At 40.5% G+C, this 27,563-nt stretch overlaps 1 protein-coding gene across 1 annotated transcript in view; it reads right to left on the bottom strand.

The window, feature by feature from the left end:
- Nucleotides 1-742: 742 nt before the first annotated feature.
- Nucleotides 743-27,563, bottom strand: part of alpha-Catr (alpha-catenin related) — a 231,539-nt gene continuing 204,718 nt past the window's right edge. Inside the window, exons 5-16 of the mRNA XM_080270142.1 lie at nt 23,664-23,873; nt 21,462-21,656; nt 20,829-20,942; nt 18,314-18,454; nt 15,964-16,074; nt 15,689-15,826; nt 14,896-15,055; nt 13,304-13,431; nt 9,668-9,772; nt 7,594-7,815; nt 4,388-4,594; nt 743-1,714 (exon numbers count right to left, since the gene is read on the bottom strand). Coding sequence (XP_080126268.1) covers nt 743-1,714; nt 4,388-4,594; nt 7,594-7,815; nt 9,668-9,772; nt 13,304-13,431; nt 14,896-15,055; nt 15,689-15,826; nt 15,964-16,074; nt 18,314-18,454; nt 20,829-20,942; nt 21,462-21,656; nt 23,664-23,873 — 2,703 coding nt within the window. The remainder of the gene's footprint in view (nt 1,715-4,387; nt 4,595-7,593; nt 7,816-9,667; nt 9,773-13,303; nt 13,432-14,895; nt 15,056-15,688; nt 15,827-15,963; nt 16,075-18,313; nt 18,455-20,828; nt 20,943-21,461; nt 21,657-23,663; nt 23,874-27,563) is intronic.

The raw sequence follows: 27,563 nt of genomic DNA on the forward strand, positions 1-27,563 counted from the left end.
AAACTATTGTTGAGGACAATAAGCCATCATACATTATTCTAAAATATGAGCTCATTTCTTAGACTAAACCACTGTTGCAATAATCTATGAGTACGTTCTATACTAAACCAGAGTAGCCACACTAGTTTCCTAAGTACAGCAGGCCTAAACTGTTCTGACTAACCCTCTGACTGAGCAATGAGGTAGTATTTCAATCTGTATTAGGTATGAGTATACTGTAGTTCTCACTGCCTACAGTACATCTGTGTTTATCAACAAGCATGTCAACAACTGATATCATCTGCTAGGCCATGAACAAAAGATCAGTGCAGTACAGTATTTAAATTGTGACTGCAGCATCATATGAACTGGGACTATAAATTTGTCTAGTCCAAAACATTATGCACTGTTTTTTTTCTTTCAGAGGATTTATGCAATACCAGATGTTCTCAGATATTTGAAAGTATTATTTTCAGCTCTGAGCAAAGATACAGTAGCCTCAAAAGACAGTATATAATGAAGACAAAGATTATTAAATGAAATCTAAACATTCTATCCTACAAGTACATTACAGAAATATATTCCTCTCTTTATTTCTCTGTATACCAACTGTAAACCTTATAACATAAAAGGATCTAAAAAATAATACTGATGTGCTGTCAGGAAGATATTTAGGATAATCAAAGTACCATTTTAACAGTGCTCAGCATAGTGAAGAGTTTGTATTGATAGGAGATAAGATAAAATTCTAGAGATCTTAATTTTATTGATAAACATTTTGATTTTGTAAAGATAACAGATTTAGGGCAGAATACTGATTATTAAGCTTTAACGCATTCAGTGTTTTATTATGCTGTAGGCTATTCAATGTGCTTCTGTGATTTGGAAAGAAATTGTAACTACTACTATGGACACCTTTCAAGAACGAGAGAGGACTGGAAGGGTCCCAGTGTTGGACAATGGGACTATTTGGTTCTCCATAATCAAGGGACTGAAGTGCTGTGGCCTGTTGCTGCTGCTGTGTGGTGGACTGATGAAGGTTGAGGTACTGGAGGGACGGAGAGGAGTACAGTGAGGCTAAGGATAGGGATGGGGACTGGAGGGCAAGGTACTTCATCCAGTTTGAAGTATGTGGTGTGACAGCAGGCGTGAGGGAAGAAGATAGGGCTGGCAATGGAGACAAATGGGCGTAAGGTGTGGAATGAGAAAGGCGAGAAGCTGGTGAGGGAGAGAAAGGGGACAAGGATGGGGGAAGATAGGAAGGTTCAGAGGCTGGGAAGTGAGGCAGAGGTGAGAGTGCAGGATAGAGAAGTTGTGATGGTGAGTGGTGTTGTGGCAAAGATACAGTGGCAGAGGGGTGTCGTGACAAAGTTGTAGGGGAGGGAGAGGGAAGAGCCAGACCTGTGGAAGGAGAGGACTGGAGTGACATGGCTGTGAAGGGAGAAGGTTGTTGTTGCAGTGCTGTGTTAGGGGAAAGTTGGTGTTGCTGCAGTGCCATGTTTGGGGAAAGTTGGTGTTGTTGCAGGGCTGTGACAGAAGACTGGTGTGGCAGGGCTGTGAGGGGAGAAGACTGGTGTTGTTGCAGCGCTGTGGGTCGTAGCTGTGGTAAGGGTGAGAGAGAGAACACTAGAGGGGGGGGAGACTGAGGTACCTGGCCGAGCGTGCCTCCCTGACTGGCCGCTCTGACTTCTTCCAACGTCGGCAGTTCCAAGCGCTCGGGCAGCCGCAGCTCATACTTGGGGACGCAACCAAACACCACAACCAAACAAAATAAAATTAGAAATATAAAAAGTGTAGGTGGGAGAAGGTAAGGGGTGGCCAGGCAGTCTCAGGGAGGCTCTGGAAAGACTGAGGAGGTTAGGCTGTTGTCTGTGGGAGCTGCTGGTGCTAATGTTCTGGCAGTCTAATTCACAGGGTATGTGAGACTAGTTCAAGGCTTACAACATTTATCTCCCAGTTGACAGGGTAAAACATTATTATTACAAGGGCAGATTCATGTAAATTTGTATTTTCAGAATGAGTAATGTATGAAGATCAGTGCAGCACCATCCTGAATAGTACAGTCATTACACTATGCAATACTGATGAGTACAGTATGTCATAAAGTACTGCAGTGCAATTTAATGTGTAGTAAGCCTTGATATGCAAACATTAAATGCATGGAATTCTAAAGGATGTTGCATGAAACATCTTAGTGTAACAAAACAAGTTGCAATTTTGTGACAGAGAGACCATTATAATGTGTCATGCTGACTGACAGAGATCAAGACTCAAGCATGATGACTACTATGGTGAGTCTCATCTGCAGGCCACACAGTCATACCTCAATACTCCCTCACAACCCACTGAGGCAGCTCTTTCATATCCAGAGACACAATATTATTATTATTATTATCACTGGTGTTATAGCAAAAAGAGGCATGTTGATATTCCTGTTTAATAAAAATGACCTCGGCAACATAACCTTAAGCTTAGGTAAAGTCAGTTAATGAGCTCTTATTTCTGACTATCAATGAATTCTTTTAACATGAAACTATTAACTTTTTACAAACTGTACAGAATTATGGCTTTATTTGGTATAGCAGAAATTCTTTCTCTAGTACAGTACCTGTACAGTAGTACAGATGGTGTGGGATGATACATGAAAGCTTATGGTATATATTTACTCAAAATACTTGATATTTATATACAGTATTATGGAGGAGTCACAGAAGTCAGGTACAGTACAACCTCATTATACCAAACAAATTAGGGGAAAACCCAATCAAATAAAAGCTTGTATCATGAACTGTATTAGCATATTTTCACTATGTCACACAATTTCTGGATACATTGAACTGTACAATACAGAAGAAAAATGTCTGGTGCAACCATATGAATCTAGTCACTATGAAGTGAAGTACTGTATGCAGATATTACACTGCTGGCCCAACTGTACAGTAAATAATAAATGAAGAAGAGAGTGTACATATTAATCAAGCTTAATCAACTTATAAAACAGCAATAAGACACTGGTTACTCCAAATTTTCTTTCAGTTATATTGGACTGACTCATTCAGAAGAAAAGAAAGTCTGGAAGATTTGGACTGACTGATAAAATTAAAAGCTTGTATAGTGAAGTTTGATGCCAGGCTTTACTGTATATCAATAACTTACTGCTTTTTAACAACAGTTATTGTTATATCTTGTAACAGCCCAGGTTACACCTATAGGGCCTGTCAGTCATAACACCATATATGCAGAACTTTTGTGTTAAATTGATATTAGAGGGGAAAATACCATATAATAAAAGAAAGGCTTAAGCCCAAACAAAAACACATTTTTCAGGACTGCATTATTATTCAGACATCTGTGCTGTTTTTCTGCAGAGTAAAAAGTAAAATACATAACATGTTCAGGTTGGCTGTAGGCATGAGCAATGATAAAACAACTATCCATCCTCCACCACTTTGATTCATTGAAGTTAGTTAAAACAATGACATCTGCAGCTACACGTTACATTCATGTGTCATCCTTCACACCATGTGAAATTAAAACCTTTCTTCCTTTTAGCATTAAAATAGTTATAAAGCAATGTACACAAATTCTTTAATTCATGTGAATGAAATATTACAGTGAATAAACCTGTTATATATTATACAAGAGGTTAGTTAATATTATTATTTTTTTTTTAAGAAGCAAGTTACTGACACTTGTCAAGCATTTGCATCACTATAAATACCGGCAAAGGCAGTGTTCAAATACTGCTTTGTGATGTAAGAGGTAATGATACACAACTTGTGTAACAGCAAAGCATTACTTTTACATGTACTGCAAAGCATTTTCTTCAATTATTACTACCACTGGTGGCTCCCCAGATAAATAAATGAGGATCTAAAGCTTACTGTGCAAGGGAAGAATTGATCACATTCAGGGTCGAATGCATAAATAAGTTTATATACATTGCATAAAAGTTTTGGCTGCATTGTAAGAAAACAGTAAACTGTTACATCTAACTATTTTGAAATATAAATTCATGTTGTCAGATATTCTGCAACAAGTACATGCAAATGTCATACAGATGAAAGATAGGCTAATTCAAAATGGAAATCCAAGTTCTGATATTTCAGTGAAAAGCTTCTATTATGAAAAAGGTGCAGATAATAAATGTGCCTTTTATATACTCATGCAGGTTAATGGGTATTATTAATTGCTCAGCCTCTGAATAAACTGATAAAAATAATGTGTGCAGAATAGATCCTGAAATATAAATAAAATTCATGCACATATGAAGTTTTGTAAGTATTACCTTTCAACATCCTGTGTTAGTACTGCTGTGGGGTAAGACTTAAATGAGAGGAGATGGACCAGCACAAGTTGACAGAGGGAGAGGTTGAAGCTGGCAAGAGGCAGAGGGGAGGGGACTCACCTTGGTAGCGCAGACAAAACATGTGGTGACCACCTTGGATATTACATTCATGAGGTTCTTAGTTTCCTGTATGACATTGTCCACTTTGGTGAAGGTGGCGGCCTTGCCCACTGTGGGATTCTTGACAGTGAACTGCAGCTGCTGAACATATGTGGGGATCTGGTCAAGGTGTTCCATCAGTTCTTTCTTATGAGCTCCTGCTGGAACCTGAGAGCAAAAGGGAAAAAAAAAATGATACTTTCAACTAACACAGTTGCAACACCTGTTAAGCCATATTCCAATATTCCAAGAGCTTTAATGGTGCCCTTGCATTTTTCCTTATCATTATGTAGGCAGGATGAAGGTGGGGAAGGCAGCAGGTGTGTCTGGATTGACTGCCGATATGTTGAAGGCCTCAGGAGATATAGGGGTGAGGTTAGTCACTGACCTGATAAATATGATTATTTATGAGTGTGTTGTCCCAGATGATTGGCTGAAGAGTGTAATTGTAAATGTGTATAAAGGGAAGGGTGATGCCCTGGAAAGAGGAAATTATATAGGTATAATGCTTTTAGATCAGATAATGAAGGTAATGTAGAGAGTTTTAGAAGGTATGATTAGAGAAAGAGTGAATATTGATGAGATGCAGTTTGGGTTTATGCCAGGTAGGGGGACCACTGATGCCATATCCATTGCTCGACAGCTTCAGAAAAAATATATTGGTAGGAGAAGGGATCTGTATTTTGTTTTTGTTGATTTGGAAAAGGCTTTTGACAGAGTCCCTAGAGAGGTGGTGAAGTGGGCAATGAGAAAGCTTGGCTTGGAGGAGTGGCTGGTTAGGATGGTTATGGCTATGTATGTGGGTGCTCGCACACAGGTAAGAGTGAATGGAGATTTCAGTGATGAGTTTTCCGTGAATGTTGGTGTGCATCAGGGGTCAGTTTTGAGTCCCAAGTTGTTTATCATGGTACTTGAAGCCCTCTCACGTGACTTTAGAAATGGACTCCCGTGGGAGATGTTGTATGCTGATGATTTGGTGTTGATTGCAGTGAACGAAAGGGAGGTGGAGGAATGGTTCAGGAAGTGGAGAGATGGTATGGGGCACAAGGGCTTAAGGGTAACTGCAGATAAAACAAAAGTGATGATATCTAGGGTTGGTGGCGGTACTGTCAAAGACGAGGGAGAGTGGCCATGTGCAGTTTGCCACAAGGGCATGGGAATTAATTCTATCTTGTGCAGTGTTTGTGATAAATGGGTGCACGAGAGATGTAGTGGTATCAGAGGTAGACTGCGAGATAATGCTGATTTTATGTGTATGGCGTGTCGGGGAGAGCAGGTGGAGATTGTCAGGCGTGAAAGGATTGAACTTGCTGGTGAATCTCTTGAGTGTGTGGAAGAGTTTTGTTATTTGGGAGACATGTTGTGCGCTGGAGGTGGGGCTGGAGCTAGCTCTGTGGCTAGGGTGAGAAGTGGTTGGAAGAAGTTCAGGGAGTTCTTGCCTCTTCTGACATTGAGAGGGCTCTCCCTACGTGCTAAGGGGTCTTTGTATGCAGCATGTGTTAGGAGTGTAATGCTGTATGGTAGTGAGACCTGGGCAGTAAAGGAGGAGGATATTCGCTGCCTCAGACATACAGAAATGACAATGATTACGTGGATGTGTAGTGCATCCCTGCGTCTAAGGCCTGGAAGGGCTGGGTTTACGATGGAAGAGTTGAGAGGTAGGATGGGACTGGAGTGTATTGGTGTTGTGATGAGGAGAGGTAGATTGAGATGGTTTGGACATGTGGAGAGGATGGGGGATGATAATTGGGTAAGAAAGTTGAGAAGTGTTAATATTGGGGGTGGGGTTATGAGGGGTAGACTGAGAAAGACATGGGACGAGGTCATTAAGAGTGACCTCAGGGTAAAGGGACTGAACAGGGAGGCTGCAATGGACCATGCAGCGTGGAAAGCCGCCATTAGGTGACCAAGGCCGATGCATGCAAGCATGTTGGAGCCTTAAAAATATATATATATATATATATATATATATTATACTTATTTCTGCATACAGCTTCTTTTCAAGAAATTAAAATCTGGAGAGAAGTGTAGTGATGGATGATTATTGGGTCTAACTGCTGCCATTTCTACTGATGATGAGTGTAATGTGTGTGAGTGATGTCACAACTGTTGTACAGTATCTATAAATGAGTAAGCCCATGTTGAGAACTAGTGAATTCCTCAGGCTGAACTGGTGCTTTTTAGATATCAAAGACCCGATTATTATTATATTAATGATATAAATAACAGCATTTTGTTTGTACAAACATCTTAGCTGTTAACTCATTAAATCTGCAGCCAACATACTGCAGTTTATTCTTGCCAAGTCCAGATGATCTTATTCAACTCAGGATGGATCTTTAAAAGTAACAGGGGAGGTGGCAGTTGAGTGATCTGAAGAGTTGGCTGCTGTCTAAAAGGACTTGAGTTCCATCCCTGGCTGGGGCAGGGAACAGTCTGATTACCTGATTTTTGTTAAAACATTATTAATCTCCTGCAAAACCCCCTGACAAGTCATAAAAACACTCCTGCTAATTGTTATGTATGACAGCTCTAGTAAGTATTCACTATGGATGGTGGGCATTAGTGCCAAGAGAGGTGATATAAAGAAGTGTGGCACATACAAGGACTGTTGTGCTCTATGGAACAAACTATCAAAACTATGTCCTGAGGTAAACACACACACAGATGACATATATACAAGTATAAATAACCAAAGCTATAGCTAAGCCCTACAATCTGAAAAGCTTCCCTGTCAGAAGATAGCTCAAATAAGATGTAAAGTACATCATCATGATGAAAAGCTGAGGTTAAACATGAAATGACTGTAACAAATATGGTAATAGCTAATTCCATACAGTACAGTACTACCTTTTATGTGCAGCAGTCTGACACTAAGCAAATGTAGTTCAAAATTTTAAGGAATGGAGACACCTTTGCATTACATGATCAGAGAAATTCCAGTCATCTCTAGAAGTTTCAGTTCACTGTACAGTATGTACAAGAGAGTACATAAATACTGTAGTGGCTGACTTGCAAATGTCTGACAGGGATGTGCAACTGTACTAACATAGTTATGCTGAGTTTTCTGGGACCTAAGGGGCAACTAATCCACAGGGCTGTTGAACCACTGTGCAAAGCAAGTAAACTTCCTGAAATCAAATACATTCCTTAAACTACAGACCCACCTGATAGGAAAACTGTCTGACAACCTTGTAGAGTCTATTGGCCTCCTCAGCAAAGTACTCCCCTTGTGTGAAGAGGTCCTGTGTGGTCTTGAGTGCTCCCTCTCCCCTAGTGAACTGGTACATTGAAAAAGCCATGGAGGACATATTCTTAGCGCGCTTCACGATGTCGTTGTCCTCGTCTTGGGTGATACGCTCCTCCCATTTCTCAGCTTCCTGGTCAACCTGAGGCACCATTTTGTACATGTAACGTAGAAACAAATGATGGTAAGGTGAGAATATTGGAGTGTGGTTAGTAAATGGCCATGAATGATGAAAGAAATGAAGCGAAAGAATACCTCAACATGGCTGGTAAAAGGAAGAGGATGATTATAATGTGAAAAAATGTAATGGAAAGAATACATCTATTAGATTCATTATCATTCTAATCATGTTTCTCTCTCTCTCTCTCTCTACATTATATATATATATATATATATATATATATATATATATATATATATATATATATATATATATATATATATATATATATATATATATATATATATATATATATATATATATATATATATATATATATATATATATATATATATATATAAAGGTGGATAAGACCCAGAACAGGTAAAAAAAGTACTAGATACAAGGGCAACAGAACTCGCTGATTATTGCCCTTGGTGTGATATGGTGTGAGAAAACAGGTATGGTGTATTATGCATAAAGGTGTAGCATGGTTTTGCTAAAGTCTCTAAAGTCTATGGCAGTGAAGCACCTTGTGTCCAAAAATAACTAGAAAGACAGACAGGGCTTCCTCTTGAGATGTTCCAACATCTAAAAAAAGGAAAGAGAAAACATCAGAGGATAATTATATATGTAAATCAAAAAAGGGGAGGGGGGAAATGAAAGTCCCAAATTAATTTTTCTTATTCTTAGCTGTTAATGCTCATGCCATACCAAAACATGTGTCAAAATCCAATAAATGATTTTTGGCAGCAATAACACATTCTTATTCCATCTTAGTCTCTATCCTTCAAAACCTAACCCTCTGCCAAGCTTGGCACAAATAAAGGCCAAAATGAGTAAAAGGACTCCTACACTCCTCATGGGGCAACATAGGATTGGATGATGGATGGATGGATGGAAAGAAGTCGTAATATGGAGAGGAAAAAAATATCAAGGAGAAAGCATTCTTCAAGTGAACTCCACACCAGTTAAAGAAAAATAATTTTTTGCATCAGTTCTCATATTCTAGCTATCAAAGTTGCCTACAAAATGCTATCCAGGATTATCAAAGTATATAAGCTTTAAGGGAACACACTCACTGTCCATATGGTGCCATCCAGAATCACACAAACATGTAAGCACAACAGGAGCATCTAGAACCCTGCTGGCTAACACAAAAAATACAGCTGGCTTAGCTGGGAGGTGCCCTATCCAGAGATGTCAGGTAGCAAATGATGAAGTGCTATTTCTATCTAAAGTAATCTAGTGCAAAATGACAACTTTTCAAGTGTGTATGATAAGCTGAAAATAAAGTTCCATCAGGCCCCTACTACTAGTCATATGTAATAGCATTCACACAGTCACATCACCAAAGCTATGTAGTGGCAAATCTGTACTTCCTAAAAAATCAGCATTCAGTATTAATCACGCAGGTACTGTATGTAAAGAAAAAAAAATTCTCTTTGGAGATTATTTTAAACACTGACTACTACATGAACAACACTACCAGTACATGTCATATTTCTAATTTTGATTACTTGTTTTCCTAGTGGACTGTACTGCATTCTGAGCAACATGACATTAGATACCAGTAGTGATTTAAGAAAATATTTTGGAAATCTACAATACAAAACTCATTTTTGTGGATTTTGTATGGCTACACCACAGTACTGGAAAGGACACAGGTCAACAAAAAATATGATGATGATGATCATCATCAACTCATCTCTGAGGCCTTGCTCCCTACTGAGAACCTCCCAGCTGGAATGTCCATGACATAACTAACTCAAAAGCATAAGATACTTGCTATAACAATAGAGGCACATCCAAGTGATGCAAATGAGTGTCTTACCTCTGAGGATATGAGCTTCATGTCCAGGCCAGATTTGGCCAGTTTGGCTTGCTCTTCTTGGTCAAGCTTTGTAGGCTTGGGAGGCTTGCTTGTTGTGCCGTGTTTCTGAGGAGAAGTCAGATAACCTGATTCAACCTGCTGAACCTGTTGTTAATGGTGGTGTTAGTTAGTAGCAGGTCAGGGCAAGCTGGATGCATCTTAGCCACTACTGGGAGGGAACGCTAGGTTAGGCTGGATTAGACTACGCTTGTTGGTTACTGGCAAGATACACATCAGGGGAGGGATTCACAAACAAACTGTGATTAGTTCCCTGTCATAACTGTTACTCTCCTTTGCACGAAGAAAAAGAGATACTGGAATTTCTGTACACTCGTTTCCATGTCCTTCCTCAGTAAACAAATCACAAGTGTGCTTGTGGATCTGGAGACAAAAAAACACACACAAATTTAGGATCAGTTCCCTGTCAGCACTTCTATTTTTTTTTTTTTTTTTTTTTCCAAGGAAGAACATGTAGTAGTAGTATATGTAGCCCCAGGTAGCATCTGCAATATGAACCCAGTGGACTGCAGGATGAAGGTACTCCTCTCCTGCAGCCCATTATCCTCCTTTTGGGGTATAATAAGGATGGAACTGATAGACATTTGCATATCTGGGTGGCTCCACCAGCTGGCTATATTAATGCCACCACATAAAGGCATCCCTTCCCGGCACCAGGGAAGACAAGAGGAGTGCTAAGTGTTCCTGTGTCTCCTATTCCTGTTACAAAAACAAATAATAGTTAGCTATAGAAGGAGTATAATCACAGGTTATATCTGTCTTCTGCATGAAGGAAAGGAGAGTGCTGGCTCATTCTTGTTCCTCCGACAAAAACAATCTTAAGTTACAACAGGGAATCAACAGCATATATGTCTGTGAGTCCAGGCCCCAAGATATATTAGTCTGTCTACAACATCAGTACAAAGAAACTACTACAGGTACTATACATGAATATTACACCAACTGCATGGAGAAATGTAACATTCATAGTGGTAATTTTTTTTTTTCCCCAGATCACTACTTCAACGTTGAGGTAAAGCCAAGAAAAAGCTATTCAGTCTAATATCAAGAGTTATTAATTTTTTTGGCAGCACTATACACTTACAGTCTTTGCGTATCACAAGAAGAGGGGATTATGTAAATTTCTGGCTCACTTAATATGTCCCAAGTACTGAGCATGATGGAGATGACACACAAAACTAACATGCATTACACTGTTAAGGTTATTACAGCTAGATATTATAATGATGTAAGAGCAGCAAGGATAAGCAATGCAAACTTCATGGAATGCTAAACAAGACTAAAAACCTTCACTAGTAAATGAAGGGCTCTGAGACTGAAGGAAATATGATAGGATCCATGCATATTTTGTAACACTGTACTGTATGGTACTGTACTATTGTTACACTCCATATAAACCGTTCATGTCTTCTACCGTGCAAAAAGTACAAAAGAAGGTAACAAGAAGAGACTGGCAACTACAACTGCTATCTACATTGAAAAAAATTCTGTAATTCAGACCTTTAACACCACCTGATGACTTTAGCACCTATGTAAAATTCAGAAGATAAAGGGGTATGATATGATGGTATAAATTAACCCAATGAACCTGGGTGACGTCCTTTTTAGTTTACTTTTGTTGCTATCACTGACTTTATTCAACTCATGACAGACCGCTCAAGTTGATGGGGTTTATCAAGACTTTTCAATACAATATTTAACTCCTCCAACTGGAAAAGACTATCATAAGTTGAAAAAACTGTAATGAAGGAGCACTAATAAACTAAAAAAGATATCTCTGGGCTCAACGGAATGAAAGTTGTACTGGTAGTCTAAATTTATGGGTTCTATGGCATCAACTGAATGTAAAAATGATGGGAAATGTATGCCAAAACTGGTAATCTAAAAATTTTAATTCTATAGCATGAAATGAACATAAAAATGATGGATACGTGTATGCCAGTTGCAGTGTGTTATATACAGTGCCTGTGGAAGAAAAAGAATATATCTAATAATCAGCTAGGTGAAAAATAAAGGGGCAGTACGAAAATTTTTACTTTTACAATCAAACACCTCTTACGCATAAATTTTACTTCTTGCTTTTTCTCAACTTTCCTTGGAAAGGATGATTTTTCAGAGTTAAGTTTTAAATCACATAATAAAAATGAGAAATGCAGTTTATGCAGGTTCAAAAACTTTTGGACTGAAATCTTCTGTTTCACCACTGTTCTCTCTCTCTCTCGCTCCCTTTTTCATTAAGTTTTCTCTGTCCTTCAGCCTTCCCAACGTCAACTTTTCTCCACCTCTTCTACTGACATCTTCAAGCTTCCACTGCATGACCAGTTATTACATGTCATCTCAAAGCTGATAAAACAGTATCTTTAAGATTTCACATCCTCAACTCTGTATCTTCAAAATATATACGTTATTTAGCCACCTAAGAAAGGAAGAGAACCAAACTAAATTTCATATTCACTACCAGAGTTAAAATCAATCAATACACCTACCTCCTGGAAAGTAGCAAGTCATTTTGTGGGTGGTCTAATTAACTTTATCATACAGAAAAATATATCCAGGAATTATAGAGAGTATACTATTACTTTTGAGATAAGAAGTCTGACACCAAATAAGATAATGTTAAGAAGATTACATAACAATTTTCATCCACACACTCCGTGTAGTGCTGATTACTTCTTCCTTCATCTTTATCACTGATTTTCTGTGTCTGCTCTCCACTCTTCCTATTTCTCCCATTCCTCCTGTCACTTTTCAGTATGGTACTTTTCTTTCCATGGCAGGTATATAGTGGCAAGTCTAATGGCTTTCTGTAACCAGGAAATCATTTATAATGCTGGGTGGTAACCATATAACCATATAATGGGGTGATGTGTGTAACTATTAATCTGGGTGGAGAGACGCAAATCCAGTGGCCACCTTGGAACCAAACCTCCACACTCTTCCCTGCACCATGCTGTGTCAAGTTGTTGTCTATCACACAGAAACATCAGTTCACTGCACAAGATGGCCCTGCAGGGGCAGTTGCTTGTCTGTGGTTGGTGGGTTTGCTTGGGTAAACAGACTGGGGTTACTCAACAACAACAACAACATTACAGTTCGACATATACCTCTGTGTATATCATCCTGAGCCCCAAAAAGGAACTCTGGACTGGCAGTTACCTTTACACACATTTACTTGTTACCTATCTCTTTTTTTTAAATCATAACCCATCAAACAGATACTGGCAGGAAAAGTATCTTGAATCACTGGTTAAGAAGTACTATAAAATCCAGTTGAAAGATTCATCAGCATTATTATACCTGCCTTAACAAACTTTGAATTAGGTTGCTTACACACAAAACCATACTTCATAAATAGTACTTTTTCCAGCACTTGCCAAATGAAGTGGTCACTAGAACACTTAAAAAAAGGATGCAATCTCAACTAAAAGTAATACCTACATGCTCAATGGATAGCCTCTCTCAATGCCTGCCAAAACAATATTACTTCAAGAGGCTAAGAGGTGACAGTGACAGCCAGTGGCTGTGGTGAGGGATGGTAAATGTAACATGTGCCCGTACATGAGTGTGATGACTACATACCCCAGGCCGTGGGAGTGACATGTACACCTGCTTCTCAGGAGGTTTGTTCTCTGCTGTAATCTGGTCTCCGATGTCCTTAGTCAAGCTCTTCACATCCCCCACAAGGTTCATCCACATATCCGCAAACACTGGCAAGGGGGACGGCGGGAAACAGTAGTAGTGTGACTCAAGACAGATTCTCAGCAAGACAGAAGATAGGAAGGCATAACGTAACATATGGGAGCCACTGAAGTAAACCAGTCATATGTAGGCTACAGCCAGTCCTTTTTACAAGTAAGGGGTGAGGTTTGAAATATCACAATGTTTTATGTATCACTGTTGCTATAAAGTGGGAAATATTGGCAAGTCAAATGAATAGGCACCAATGGATCATTAACAAATAATTTTCCTTAAACAAATAATTTTCCTTAAAGTTTCTGTGGACTTAACAGCACTGGGGGTATTAAAGAGACAACTTATAAGGACTGCCTTTATAGGTTGTTGTAGGCCCATTTATAAATAAAAGTAAAACCGGTATATTCCAGCACCAACAAGCATGCACAGTAAGTCCTCATAATAATATTGTACGCTTAACTGGTGCTCTTTTTTGCTATTATAACTGCAGTAAATAAAAGAACTTGTCTATTACTAATCACTGCTACTTAATGAAGTTGACCTACCAGTACCAACTGTATGACAAATTTTGTGATATTTTGGAACACACCCCTCACAAGTAAGAGGGACTGTCTGTTTGAACTTAGTTGCCACAAGGTTTACCCACAACAGCACTGCCACTGTATACCAGCTCTTTGAAAAGAAGTTGGAAAAGTGAGAAATACTTATAGTTCAGTATGCTCATAAAGAAGCATCCCTCACCTGTACTGCACTGCAGTAAAAGGTAAATCAGCAGGCTGGTATTCCACATCGCAGATAAAAAAAGGAAGGGAATCCTAATACTTTTCCTGGCAATCTACAATGTCCTTCAAGCAACTTGCAAATGCAGGATAAATTTATAAGATTCACATCAGCAAAATATCTGTCTAGTCTCAAAAGGACAGTTTTCCTTATTCTAACTTATGCAAGCTTTCAATCACAATGATAAAAAATACAAAATAAACTGTGTTAGAGGAGATAACAAATTCCTGACACTTACTGATTACTACTTAAAATAAATTATGGATACAATGCTCTCTGGCTTGCAAAACTTAACAGTATTCAGGCCTAAAATACAGAATGACTGACCTATAATGAAGTTTTTTCTTATTTGTTCAGGAACCCCATTTTATAACTGACTGAAATACAATCAGTTCAAGCATGCAATAGCATTCACTTGTGCCAGACCTGCGCAGTCTTCAAGATAATCCTTTGCTCCAACCTAGCACTCTACCTGTCTACCATATATGTTTTGGCAAAAACTACTTTCTCTTTAGCTACAAAATACCTACCTCCAGCAGCCTGTTACCCATTATCCTACCTATACCTTCCTCATCATTAGCATTTTACAATACCTTCCTCATCATTAGCATTTTACTATACCTTCCTCATCTTTAGCATTTTACCTCCAGTAGGCTCTTAATCATTATCCTATCTTATCCTACCTATACTTTCCTCACCTTCAACATTCTCCTTGGCAATTTTAGAGGTAGGGTAGAGGCAGAGTGTCTGAGCAGCCGTCACCACCTGTGGGCCGTAGATCTTGAGGTTGATTTCTCCATACTTGGCTGCCACTTGTAGAGAGTCTGTGGTGGCTATGTGACGCAGCAACTTACACACCTGATGGTAATAATGGCTGTCAGAAAATACTGTAGCAAGAACACCAGGTACATCTAGTAGGGTTTTATAGTATAATGGAAAAAACACTTCCATATTACCGCTTGTAAGGTACAGGTGCCCATTGAAAGTGACCCATAAGGGTTTACATCCTATGAAAGGTTGGGGTTAGTTGCTTATGTACGGTAATGCTGCTCAGGGATAATTGACTGGATACTGTTTCCTTGAACTATGGGATAATTAAGGACTGGATGATGGATGAACTAATCTGTGCTCTTGATGGTATTACATTTACATGACAAGAGAAATCTCTTAGCTGTCTCCTGGGATCTAAAGTAATGCACACAGCACATAACCTTAATCTTGCTTGGTATCTCAGACCACTACATCACCTTGTGACTAGTAGTGTATCTGCTTATTCTTCTCTCTTATGGGTATATCCTAAAAATATTTGTCTTAACTCAGCTTCAGATCCCTACCATAAGGAAAGGGTTAGAAAAAATCTCTGTTAATCCATTCGGCATAATGCTATCTTACAGTTCAGCATCCAACAACAATATATTTTTATTCATCTTTGATAAGAGGTCTTACTCTGAAGGGGTAAAGTCCTTCCAAGCAAACTAAACTTCCCCTCACCTCCTGTATATGCTCTATGTGTTCTAGGAAGCGGTCAGCATATTCATCGAGGCGCTCCTGATCCGTGGCCAATCCTGCATTTTTCAACGCGCTGATGAGTTCACTCTCCTCACATGCTCCTCGAACTAGCTCCTCCGCCTGAAAGAGTTGAGAAGGGGTCAGTGTGTGTCATAGTACAGACTACAGAAGCTTAATAGAATATTTATGTGTTAGATAAATACAGTTCTCTAAGTACCAGTAAGTGAACATAAAGAAGCAAACATTTCCACACACACCTGAACTAGTGCTGTGGTTTGCAACTGGTGCTTCATTTCCCTAGTAGCTGCCAGCACTGCATTGATAGCTGTCTCCAGTTCATCACCAGGGGATACTGGCTCTTTCTGCTCCTGTGAAAGGGAAGGAAACTGTAACTGCAAGGGTAACTCACAAACCAGGCTCTTCAACTGAGTATTAATGGTACAAAGAAATATAAAATGTTAAAGGTATCAGCAATATAACTGATAACATATTCAATGTCTGTACCTACTATCTCCTTACTTTACAGAATACTTTAGATTACAAACCAATCTCTCCACTTGTGTACCAACAATATTACAATACAATAAAATATGTGAACACAGTACAGTACTAATATAACTGATAATACCTTTACTAACTCTCTCACCTCCTCATCTTTCAGGGTGTGGTAATAACAAAAGACTCCATGCCACTCTGTACTTAAACATTTTACTAGTCCTCTCAGTCAACCAATACCTTTACCAACACTCATATCAATAAACTGTTCATATTCGCTTCATCCAGGCAACAAACAGCTTCCTTTTCTAACATTAACAATAATCTTACATTACAATATTCTCTTTGATAGACATCCTTCCTCCATTCTGTCATGATGCCCATATAACCTACATGTGTTTTTCTTCTTCCACTTCACCCTATGAACACTATACATTTTCCACTCTTTATAGAAAAGGTATATTAAATAAATAAAAATACAAAGAAATACATGCATAAATACATTCACTAATGTGCCAAGATTAAGATCAGATATTCATAAATTTTGAAAGGCAATGTTCTTGCTACCACTAGATGCTTTTATTCTGATTAGAGAGTCTAATCATTTGGCATCAGGAAGCATAAAACTCGGAAGATATACTCATACTGAAGGGGTTACGTGTGCCAGTAGCATAGCAGGTCATATAGCTGAATTACTTCAAAGTAAAGGTAAAGGAAATAAGCTCGGGATAGCAGATGACAATATATTTCTATGGAAGCTTGGCATTTATTCCAAATATCCTCTAGGTCATGACTGGTTCATTCTGATGCCAAAGCCATGACATCACAAGATTATCTCCTTGTGTATTTTTTTCATAATAACTGTCACTACCATTTCAAAACAAACACAACTACCTTCCAAGACAATTCAGGTAGGTTGTTAATGTTGTATGAGAGAGAAACTACTAGCATGTACAGGCTTAATGCCTAATGTATGAAGAACAGGGACAACAGAAATAAAATCCACGTAATCCCTGTGTATTATAAGAGGCAACTAAAATGAGATACAATATTAGTTCACAAATGTATCTGCCTAAACACCCAGTAATAGCACGGCAAGCAGCCTCTCAATCCTCTGATACAAAGGAGGAGAGAAATGTAAATGGGGCTGATTTTTCTCCCATGTACTCTACATTCAGGTCATCTATCCTCTCACTCCTTCTCATGGCTCCCTATCCTCTTCTGGTCCTGAGACATTCCATTTCTCACTAAATAATATTTCCGTTACTTGAACTCTACAAACTCAAGAACACTGTGTTATATAATTTCTTGATAAACACCTCTCCTCTTCTCTCCATTTATAGCATTTACATTACAGTCATTACAGTGTGCAGCTACCACTAGCCTACATATGCTTCACAGCTTCACTGCCACTACACTGTCAATGCGGCTTGCTTTTACCTTTGCCCCAGTTGGAAAACTGGCTGACAACCAGCCAAGTGCAGTATGTACTTGGGAATTCCTGGGCTTGGACCATTTTGCTGACTGACAGAGCATGATAACATCTTAGTACATTTTAACAAAGTAAAAACTTAGGCCTGTCTACCAAAAAACAAATAAATATTATTGTGTACATCAAAAAGTAAAAAGGATAAGTAAAAATGCTGATAAAACCTAAATTACACACATATATGATGTGCATACCAAACTCCCTTTTGGTACCACTTCCAATACAGAAAAATTAAAATGGGTAAAATGAGTGGTACTGGTATGTATTAAGAAGGTTCCTAGAAAAGCATGCCAGGACTTGCTTGCTATTGTTGTGGTGAGCTCTCAAGGTGTTGTAAGGTGCAATCATTGAGGAATTCCTCTAACAACTATTGTCCCATTTCTGAAAGATCTGTTTTCTTCTGATGGAACCTGGCCACTCCTCTAACTTGAATACTAAATCATGGTTACATGAAATTTGATAAGCCTTAGCTGTGAGGTAGGAATAAGTCTATTTGGTTGCAAGTCAGATCAACCCTTGAATCTGATTACACTTTGCCATCAACTTAGCTGAAAGGGGTTATGGATTTTTATAAGGTTAAAACAAGCATAATAATACAGTATATTCAAAGCCAAGACACTTACCAAATTGACACCGACTCTAAGGAGCTGGTTAACCTGGAGTCGAATCCGATCAATGAGGAGGAGAATGTTTTCCCGATGTTCATGACTGGTATACGCAGAGTCGGTGAAGTCTTGCATACGTTCACATATCGTGTCCAGCGCCTGTAATGGTAGTGCAAAAACAAAGAAAAGTTGAACCTCTTGACTCTGGTGGTCTCATTTAGCCTGTTCCTACTGCCTCCTGATGATTTCATTTATCTATTTAGAAATCTCTTGCTGTGAATGCACTAGAAAGTTTCCAATAAGCTCCTCCTCCTATGAAAGATCTCCCTAAATCTAAATATAAGTGTCTGGTGGTAGCAGGAGTAAAATGTTAAGCCATCTGAAAAGGAAAGAAGAGTAATAAGATGCAAAAGGAAAGATGGGGAAAAACAGGAAGAGTGGAGGGCAGACACAGAAAAAGAATGATAAAGGTGAAGGAAGAGGTAGGCAGCACTGCATTGAGTGAGTGAATGATGGCTGTCACCACCATCACAAATACTGGTAGGGAATTTTAAATTATTACAAAAGTATGAAGTGCATTTGGGGTTTGGTAGCAAGTTCTGCTCTTGGATGTAATTTCATCAGGGTGATGGTAAGTGTGAGGTAAATAAATCTTTGTGTACTTCACAGGTAAAATAAAAAAAATTACCTGTACTTATGGTAATCTGCAAAGCATAACATTTTTTTTTTTAATGCATGGAAGAAGGAACCAAAGGCCAGAAGCCTGCAAACTGTTCCTTCCAAGAAAAAAAACTAAAAACAATATAAAAAGGAGCCAAATTCAAGATCCGTTCACTTCAAGATGCCTGGACACACCGCATTTGAAAGACTGGAGATCATAGGAAGTATGAAATACAGACAGAGGGAGACAGTTCCCCAGTTGACCTGTTCCATAAATGAAAGACTGGGAGTAACGGTTAACTCCTGCATTAGAGAGATCGGCAGAAAAGGGATGAGAGTTTGTTGCTAGACGGGTCCTAAGTACCCGTTGCAAAGGCGAAGGGATGCAAGCAGATAATTCAGAGGAACAATGACCACTGAAATAGTGATAGAAGAAAGATAAAGATGTAACAGTGTGGCGAAGAGACAGAGGTTGAAAGGAGCCAGTAAGAGGAGGAGAGTTAATGAGATGCAAGGCCTCTGATTCCACCCTATTGAGAAGAGCTGTATGTGGGGAGTCTCCCCACACATGAGAGTTGTACTCTACAAAGGGGCGAATAAAACCCGTGTATAAGGTCAACAACCAGTGAATGACTGATTTCAATAGAAAATAAGGAAATGCAACACCCGTTTGGCAAAGAACTGATAATTAAACTACGGTAACTAAATAAGACAAGAAAGATGCCCATAACACAAGCAGCAATCTCTATGCTAGAATTCAAAGGCAGGCAACTACCCTACCTTTAATTAATCCTTTGACCTTAAGTGGTTCCAGTGGCAGTTAAAACTTCTAAAACAGACGAGCAGTCAGCCAAGGTCTGAGGGTTCATGGTATGTCCATGCACAGACCATTTACTTGGTCGTGCAGTAATCACATACCTATATTAGTGATGAGGTAATTTGCTGCCACAGGCCTACTTCTTCCATTGGCATCTCTTTACAGTATGTTTCAGCAATTCCATCTTCCTCTTTTCTTTCTTTTTCCACCAATTCTGACGCGATGTCCCTTTCATACAAGTCAACGCCATTGGACTTTCTGTCACCAACCGCGATTACACTCAGTTTTCATATGGTTACACTAAGAAATGGGCTGATTTGAAAGATTCATCTGATAGACAGTGCCAAGAATGAGTGGTATATGTTACAGTATAAGATATGAAAATGAGTGATTCCTGTACATCCCTAATGATGAAGCAGAAAAGATGTGGTATGTGGTGCAAAAGTGGAAGAGGTCTGACAGAGGTCTGACAGTGTGGTAAAAATGTGGTGGAAGGGGGTATAAGTGTGCTAGAAAATAATACACGTGTGACTCAGACATAACAGAGGTGGTGTGGGAAAGGATATACAGGTGTGGGTGTGTGGGAGAGGTATGGTTGAGGTGTGGTAGAGGGACAGTACGTACAGGTGTGTGTGTGTGTGTGTGTGTGTGTGTGTGTGTGTGTGTGTGTGTGTGTGTGTGTGTGTGTGTGTGTGTGTGTGTGTGTGTGTGTGTGTGTGTGTGTTAAAAGCGATAAAACTGTGGCAGAAGTTTAAACAGTTGTGGATGAGGTGAAGTGCAAGTGTGGTTGGAATAGAAGTTGCTACAGGTAGGTATAACATAAACTGATAAACTTGAGATTTAAGTGTAGTGTAGTTGTGGTAGAAGTTTGGCTGAGGTTGGTAGGGGTGTGACAAAGTGGACACGAGTGTGGCTGTGGTTTGGCAGAGCTGTGGCAAGAAGATAAAGGTGTGGCTGGAGTGTGGCAGAAGTGTGTTTATAGCAGAGGTGTGGACAAAGCTAAAATAAGTGTGGCTGCGGTGTAGTATAGTTAAAGTTGGTGCTGCAGTACAGTACCTGGCCTAGTCTATCCCTGACGGCGGGCCCACACATAGTCATCCGTGTCATTTCCACCGAATCCTCCAAGTGTCTGATGGCCCCGTACATGGTGTGGTTGTTGTCCCAGTCCTCCTGCAGTAAAAAGAGGTAGTACACACACACACACACACACACACACACACACACACACACACACACACACACACACTAAAACATACGCATTTGTACTCAGTCAGCAATGTTCATTATCTTTAAATCTCTTCCTCCCTCCCTCACACACACACACACACACACACACACACACACACACACGCACATGGGGCTACAATGTGTTTACCGTTAATTAAAAGTATAGTCTTTCTGCACGCACACATATATAATTACGCCCTCCCCTCACACATTAACACCCCCAGCTCTCTCTCTCCCTCTCTCTAACTTTAAATTACTTCCCCTACCACACTACCTTTCCCTCCTTTATTCTCCTTACTATGCTTCCCTCTCCCTCCCTCCCTCTCTCTTTCTCTCTCTCTCTCTCTAACTTACATCCCTTACCACACTACCTTTCCTTCCTTTATTCTCTTTACTATGCTTCCCTCTCCCTTCCTCCCTCCCTTCCACCCCTCTCTCTCTCTCTCTCTCTCTCTCTCTCACCTGCCTAGCCCTGAGCGTCCCAGGTGACTCCGCGGGACTCTGGCCGTTGATCCTGGCGTCCCCATGCGCATTGACGGAATCCAAAACACCATCCTTGACAACGTAGTGTATAAGGTCCATGGCGCGACGCATTTGGCAGAACACTGTGTCTCTGTTCTCGCGTGACGTCAAACATTCGGGGTGACGTAAGCACACCTGAGGGTACAAAAGAACAGTTAAGGTTACAAAAGAACAAGTGAAATGACAGAGAACAGCACCAGGATAAGATAAAAGTGAGACATCTGATAGAACATTTCGTCTCTGTTTTCACGTGACGTCAAGCATTCGGGGTGACGTAAGTACACCTGAGGGATACATGAAAATAGAGGAGTATACAGAGAACAGGTGACATAATTGAGAAAGCCTAAGAGATACAGAAAAGAGGCCTGACACTGACAGAAAACGGATTCTGTTTTCCCGAGACATCACGCATTAAGGGTGAAGTAAGCACACTGAAGGAAGGGAAGAAAATATTACAAGTGGGACTGCAAAGAAAAGCGTAAAGATACAAAAGAAAATTACATGGAAAATATGAGGATATAAGAGAAAAAGGAGGATAACCAGCGGACGCAAGCACTACAGAGGGATTCAAAAGAGCAGACACGGATTCATAAAAAACGTGAAATTACAGACAACACCGAGAGAGACAAAAATGTGGCACTTTATTCTCGCTACCCTCCTGACGATTTTATTCTGATTTTGGGGGGATTTTTCGAACTGAAGGGGTTACATAATTAATTTCATAACCTTCATTAACCTTTCCACTCTCTCCTCAATTCCATATAATCGTCTGTCGGAAGCAAAAATAAAACACTAGAATACGTAATTGCACTGAAGGGGTACAGGCATTGAGACTGGGTATGTGGGAGAAAGTTCTGGGAAGGTAAGTCGTTACTGATTAGGGACGGAAATGCCTTGAGACTATTTCTGAATGCATTTTACGAGCAGAGGAAAGAGAAGCAGAACAAGGTGTCTGTTTTCACGTGACGTCAAGCATTCAAGGTGACGTAAGCAAGCCTCAAGGTACAAAAGAACATCTAAGAATACAGGTAACAAGTGAGATTAGGTGTGATTTGAGAGTTCACCTGAAGGATATGAAAGAATACGTGAGGATCTGAAGGAAATCTGAAGAATGCGACAAAGATGGAATGTCATCAACAATTGAGGGACGTAAACACACTTGTATAAATTAAAAAACAAAAAGTGAGGCTATGGAGAACACTACATATTACAGCGAATAGCACTGGGATAATATGAAAAGGTTAGTAATCTGGCAGAACACTGTGTCTCTGTTCCTGGGAGACGTTTATTATTGTAGGTGATGTGAGTAAATTTGATGAACACAGAAGAACAGATGAGGATAAATAGAGCAGATGAAATGATAAAGGAGGATTTAAAGATAGAAAATAACAAGAAAGCACCTGAGGATACAAAAAAGGATGAGATTAAAATATTCTTGAGGACGCAGACACAACTGAATGATATAAAGCGACAGGTAAAATTAGAATACACCTGGCAGAGACAAAGAAAAGGTGAGAAAGAGGTGAGACAGCACAAAACGGCTTCTCTGTCCTCGCTAAACGTCATGTACTCGGGGCGACATGAACGCAACTGAGGCACACTGAGGAGGCGAGGACGCAGAGAAGCCTGAGAGATACAGAATACAGGTGAGGTTACCGAGAACAACTGGGGATACAATACAATAAGAAGGATACTAAGAACAGCTGAAAATACAAAATGAAGAGATGAGATTAGGGAGAAACTTGAGGGACATAAACACATCTGGAGGATACAAAAAATAGACGAGGTTACAACGAAAACAGGATGAACTAGAACATAAGAAGCACATTAACCTGAACACCAAAATCAAATAAAAATACAACGAACAAATGAAATAACAATGCACACACCAGGAGTTACATTATCAGTGAATAATAAGAAAATGTCGAGTACGGTTTCGAGTACAAATGTCGGATGGGAGAGAGAGAGACGTCAGAGTTTGAAATATACATTTTCTCTAATTTTTCAGGTTACACAGAACCGAAACGTTACGGAAAAAAAAAAAAAAAAAAATTCAAACTCTACCCTGCGTCTCCCTCCCACCCAACACTTCCCTCGTCGTAGTGGATCAGCAATGGACCTGCTTCCGTTCCCAGCACCCACCTTGGAAGCAGTGAGTAGCATCATGGTGGAGCGGTCTAGCACCTGTCTAGCGGCGGCCATTTGCGCTCTCCTCCTCTCGTCCTTCATGTCGGCTGATCGGTCCCCTGTGAGGTGTGCTAGTTCAACCATCTCGCCGCCGAAGTGACTGAACGCTTTGACGAACTCGGTGAAGTTGGTGACGCTCTCGAGTCTCGATAGGCTGTGTGTCACCTGTAGGGGAGAGATGGAGGGAGAAAATGACAGCTAGACACAGATGAGGATATTTTTCTAGAGAGATTTTTTTAGGCTATGTGTCACTTGTGGGGGATAGATGGAGGAAGAGAATGATTGCTAGACAAACAGGGAGATACTTTTCTAGAGATGGGGAGAGAAACTGATAGCTGGACACATAGAAAGTTATATTTATAGAAAAAAAAATATATATATACACGCACTATATATGCTTTCACAACAGCAGACTTTTCAATCGGTCAGTCAATTCCATGGGTTCACGTTCAGAGATGTCCCATTTCCACCATTTTCCCGCCAAAACGACTAAATGCTATTGACGAAAAAAGACTTTGTTTGTGATTCGCTCTAGTCAGGATAGGTTGTGTGTTATATGTGAGGACAAGGTGACAGAGAAATGGCTAAATCGAGACAGACGCATAGATATTCATAGGTACAATATTTCTCAACATCCTTCTAGTTTCTCTCTCTCTCTCTCTCGAAATCTATTACTGTAAGATCATACAACTAGTAAAATTCGATTCGCAGAGACTGGGTGTGCTAAAAAGACTCCTTGTTTCATGTACCCCTCTCCAGCTGCCGATTTTGTACAGAGGCCGTATTCGCACGTCTTTCGAGTATAACTTTCATTTGTGGGGGGTTCATCACGTAATGCTTCTCTCTCTCTCTCTCTCTCTCTCTCGTCTCAGTTCTTCCCTCCAAACAAAGCACTTTCAACCCTTTCTGCCCAGTGCTCTAGGGCAAGATTTAAAAAAACACTCACATTTCTTAACATACGCAACAGGTCAACTCTCAAAATGCCTTCCTTAATCTTCATCTCCCACTGCTTACGACCTCTATTTTATTAAACGCAGTGTGTCCATGCGTCTCGAAATAAATGGATCTTAATTCTGGCTCTCTTTTGTTTAATTTTTTCCAAGGATGAACCACTTCTTAGACGATTCCAGCCTTTAGCACTTTCTGCATAAAAAAAAAGGAAAATGAAAATGAAAAAGTCCCCCCTCCCCCCCCAAAAAAAAAAAATAAATAATGACTGTCAAATATCCCAAACCTTTTTCAGCTCCGTTAGTATCCAGATGTGCTCAGTGTGGAGGAGAAGTTTGACTAGTAACCAAGGAGACTTATTCAGACCTCATACCAAGGTCCGATCAAAATTCACCCTGACGAAGTATTAAGTTGGATGAGTGGCACAGTTCCCTCAGATGAAAACAAGCCAATCCTCTCTCTCTGTTCCTCTTTTCCTTTTCCTCTCCCTCTTCCTCTTTTCCCTCTTCTTTTCTTTCCTCTCCCTCTCTGTAATTCCTCTCAGCATCATCTCTACATCCCCTTTTCTCTCGCTTTCTCCCTCCCCCTCCCCTTCCTTTTCCCCTTCCCTTTCTCCTTCTCTCTCTCACTGTTCCCCTCTCTTGCTCTCTCTCTCTCCCTCTCTCTCTCCCATTGTCCCTAAGGCGTGTGAGAGGGGGTCAAGGATGGGGAAGTGGCTCTCTCTCTCTCTCTCTCTCTCTCTCTCACTGTTACAAAATTCTCTCAAAGCCTTCCACGGTTGCCGATTCCTACTCTCACTCTTCTCCTCTCTCTCTCTCTCTCTCTCTCCAGCTGGGTTCTTTTCTAGGGGTTCAGTTCAATTTCCACCGCGTCAGAAAACCAATTTGAATTTCTATATCCGCTCTATTTCACTTTCAAACACGTAACATAAGATGATATTTATATTTCCTACGCTTTCCTATTTCCTTCCATTCTGCCCCATTTTCTTCCATTTCCCTATTTACATTTCTCTTCCCTCTTCCTCCCTTTTCGGTCTTCTTCCTCCTCTTCCTCTTCTTCCTTTTCCTGGTCCTTCTTCTTCTTCCCCTCCTCCTTGCCCTCCTCCTCTTCCCTATCTTTTCCCCATTCCTCTCTTTTACTCTTCTCTTTCTCCTCATTTCCTCCTTATTTCTCCTCCTCCTTCTCCTCTTCTTCCTTCTCCTCCTCCTCTTCATCCTCCCCATATTCTTCTTCCTCTCCCTCATTTCCTCCTCCATACTCCTCCCCTCCTCCTTGCCCTCCTTCTCTTCCATATTTTTTACTCCTCTTCCTCTTCCTTCTTCTTCTTCTCCTGCTCCTCTTTCTCTTCATTTCCACCTTCTCCTCTTCCTTATTCCTCCTCCTCCTCCTCCTCCTCTTCTTCTTCTTCTTCTTCTTCTTCTCCTCCTCCTCCTCCTCCTCAGATTCTATATAGATATGAAATTTGGAAATCAGCGTCACGGAACTTATTACTTCCTGTCTCACGGAAAATTATTTAGGCTTTTATTATTTTTCAATTTATTTTTTAACATTATTTTTATTTTTTATTTTGAGTGAAATTGGATATAACTTTACTTATTTATTTATTTATTTTTCAGGGACAGGTACACACGAAGGCAGGTTTGTAGTACACACACACACACACACACACACACACACACACACACACACACACACACCATTACTCCTCCTCTCTCCCTACTTCCTCTCCATTGCTCTCTTTCTCTTTATTCCTCTCTTCCTTCCTCCTTCCTGACTGACCTTTACTCTCTCTCTCTCTCTCTCTCTCCATCCTTCATCCCTCCCTAACTCTCCCCCTCTTTTCATCTTTCCTTTCCTTCTCCCTCCCATTTCCACCTTCCTTCCTTCCCTCCCTCTCTCCTCTCCTCTCCCCCTTCCTCCTATTTCTTCCCTTCCTCTCTCCTCTCCCTTTTTCTCCTATTTCCTCCTTTCTCCTCTCTCCCTCCTCCCTGTTTCCTCCTCCTTTTCCTCTCTCTCCCATTTCCCCTTTCCTCCTCTCCCTCCCATTTCTTCCTTCCATTTCTCCCTCCTCTCCCTCCAGTTTCCTACCCACCATTTTGACATACTTTCCTCCCCAGCAACCCCTTTTCTCTCCCTCCCTGACAGCTCCCTACCTTCCCTCCGTCTCTCCCTTTCCCTCCCTCCCTTCCTTTCATCTCTCCCTTTTCTTCTCTCCCTGACAGATCCCTCCCTCCCCTCCATCTCTCCCTTTCCCTCCCTCCCTGACAGCTCCCTACCTTCCCTCCATCTCTCCCCTTTCCTCCCTTTCCTGACACCTACCTACTTCCTTCCATCTCTCCCTTTTCCTCCCTATCTTCCCTCCATTCCTCCCTTTCCCTCCCACCCTGACAGCTCCCCACCTTCCCTCCATCTCTCCCTTTTCCTCCCTATCTTCCCTCCATTCCTCCCTTTCCCTCCCTCCCTGACATGTCCCTACCTTCCCTCAATATCTTCCTATCCCTCCCTCCCTTCCCTTCATCTCTCCCTTTCCTCCCTTCCGTGACAGCTCCCTACCTTCCCTCCATCTCTCCCTTTCCCTCCCTCTCCGTGTCCCTCCCTTCCTCCTCCACATACCACAGGAAACTAGAACTGTCAGAATCTCCTTTTAAAGTGACTGAAGGAAAAGAAAAAAATGCATTCCACTCTAGTCGTCCTTTCCTCTCTCTCTCTCTCCCTCCCTCCCTCCCTCTCTCTCTCTCTCTCTCTCTCTCTCTCTCTCTCTCTCTCTCTCTCTCCCTCTCTCTCTCTCTCTCTCTCTCTCTCTCTCTCTCTCTCTCTCTCTCTCACCTTAACCTGCCTTCTCTTATTCACTTACTTTCCTCACTTTCACCATCCTATCTGCTCTCTCCCTCCCTCCTCTCTCTAAAC

Source organism: Coenobita brevimanus, chromosome 39 (assembly GCF_032717465.1).
Source record: "Coenobita brevimanus isolate Jiangsu-jjx chromosome 39, ASM3271746v2, whole genome shotgun sequence".
Lineage (NCBI taxonomy): Eukaryota > Metazoa > Arthropoda > Malacostraca > Decapoda > Coenobitidae > Coenobita > Coenobita brevimanus.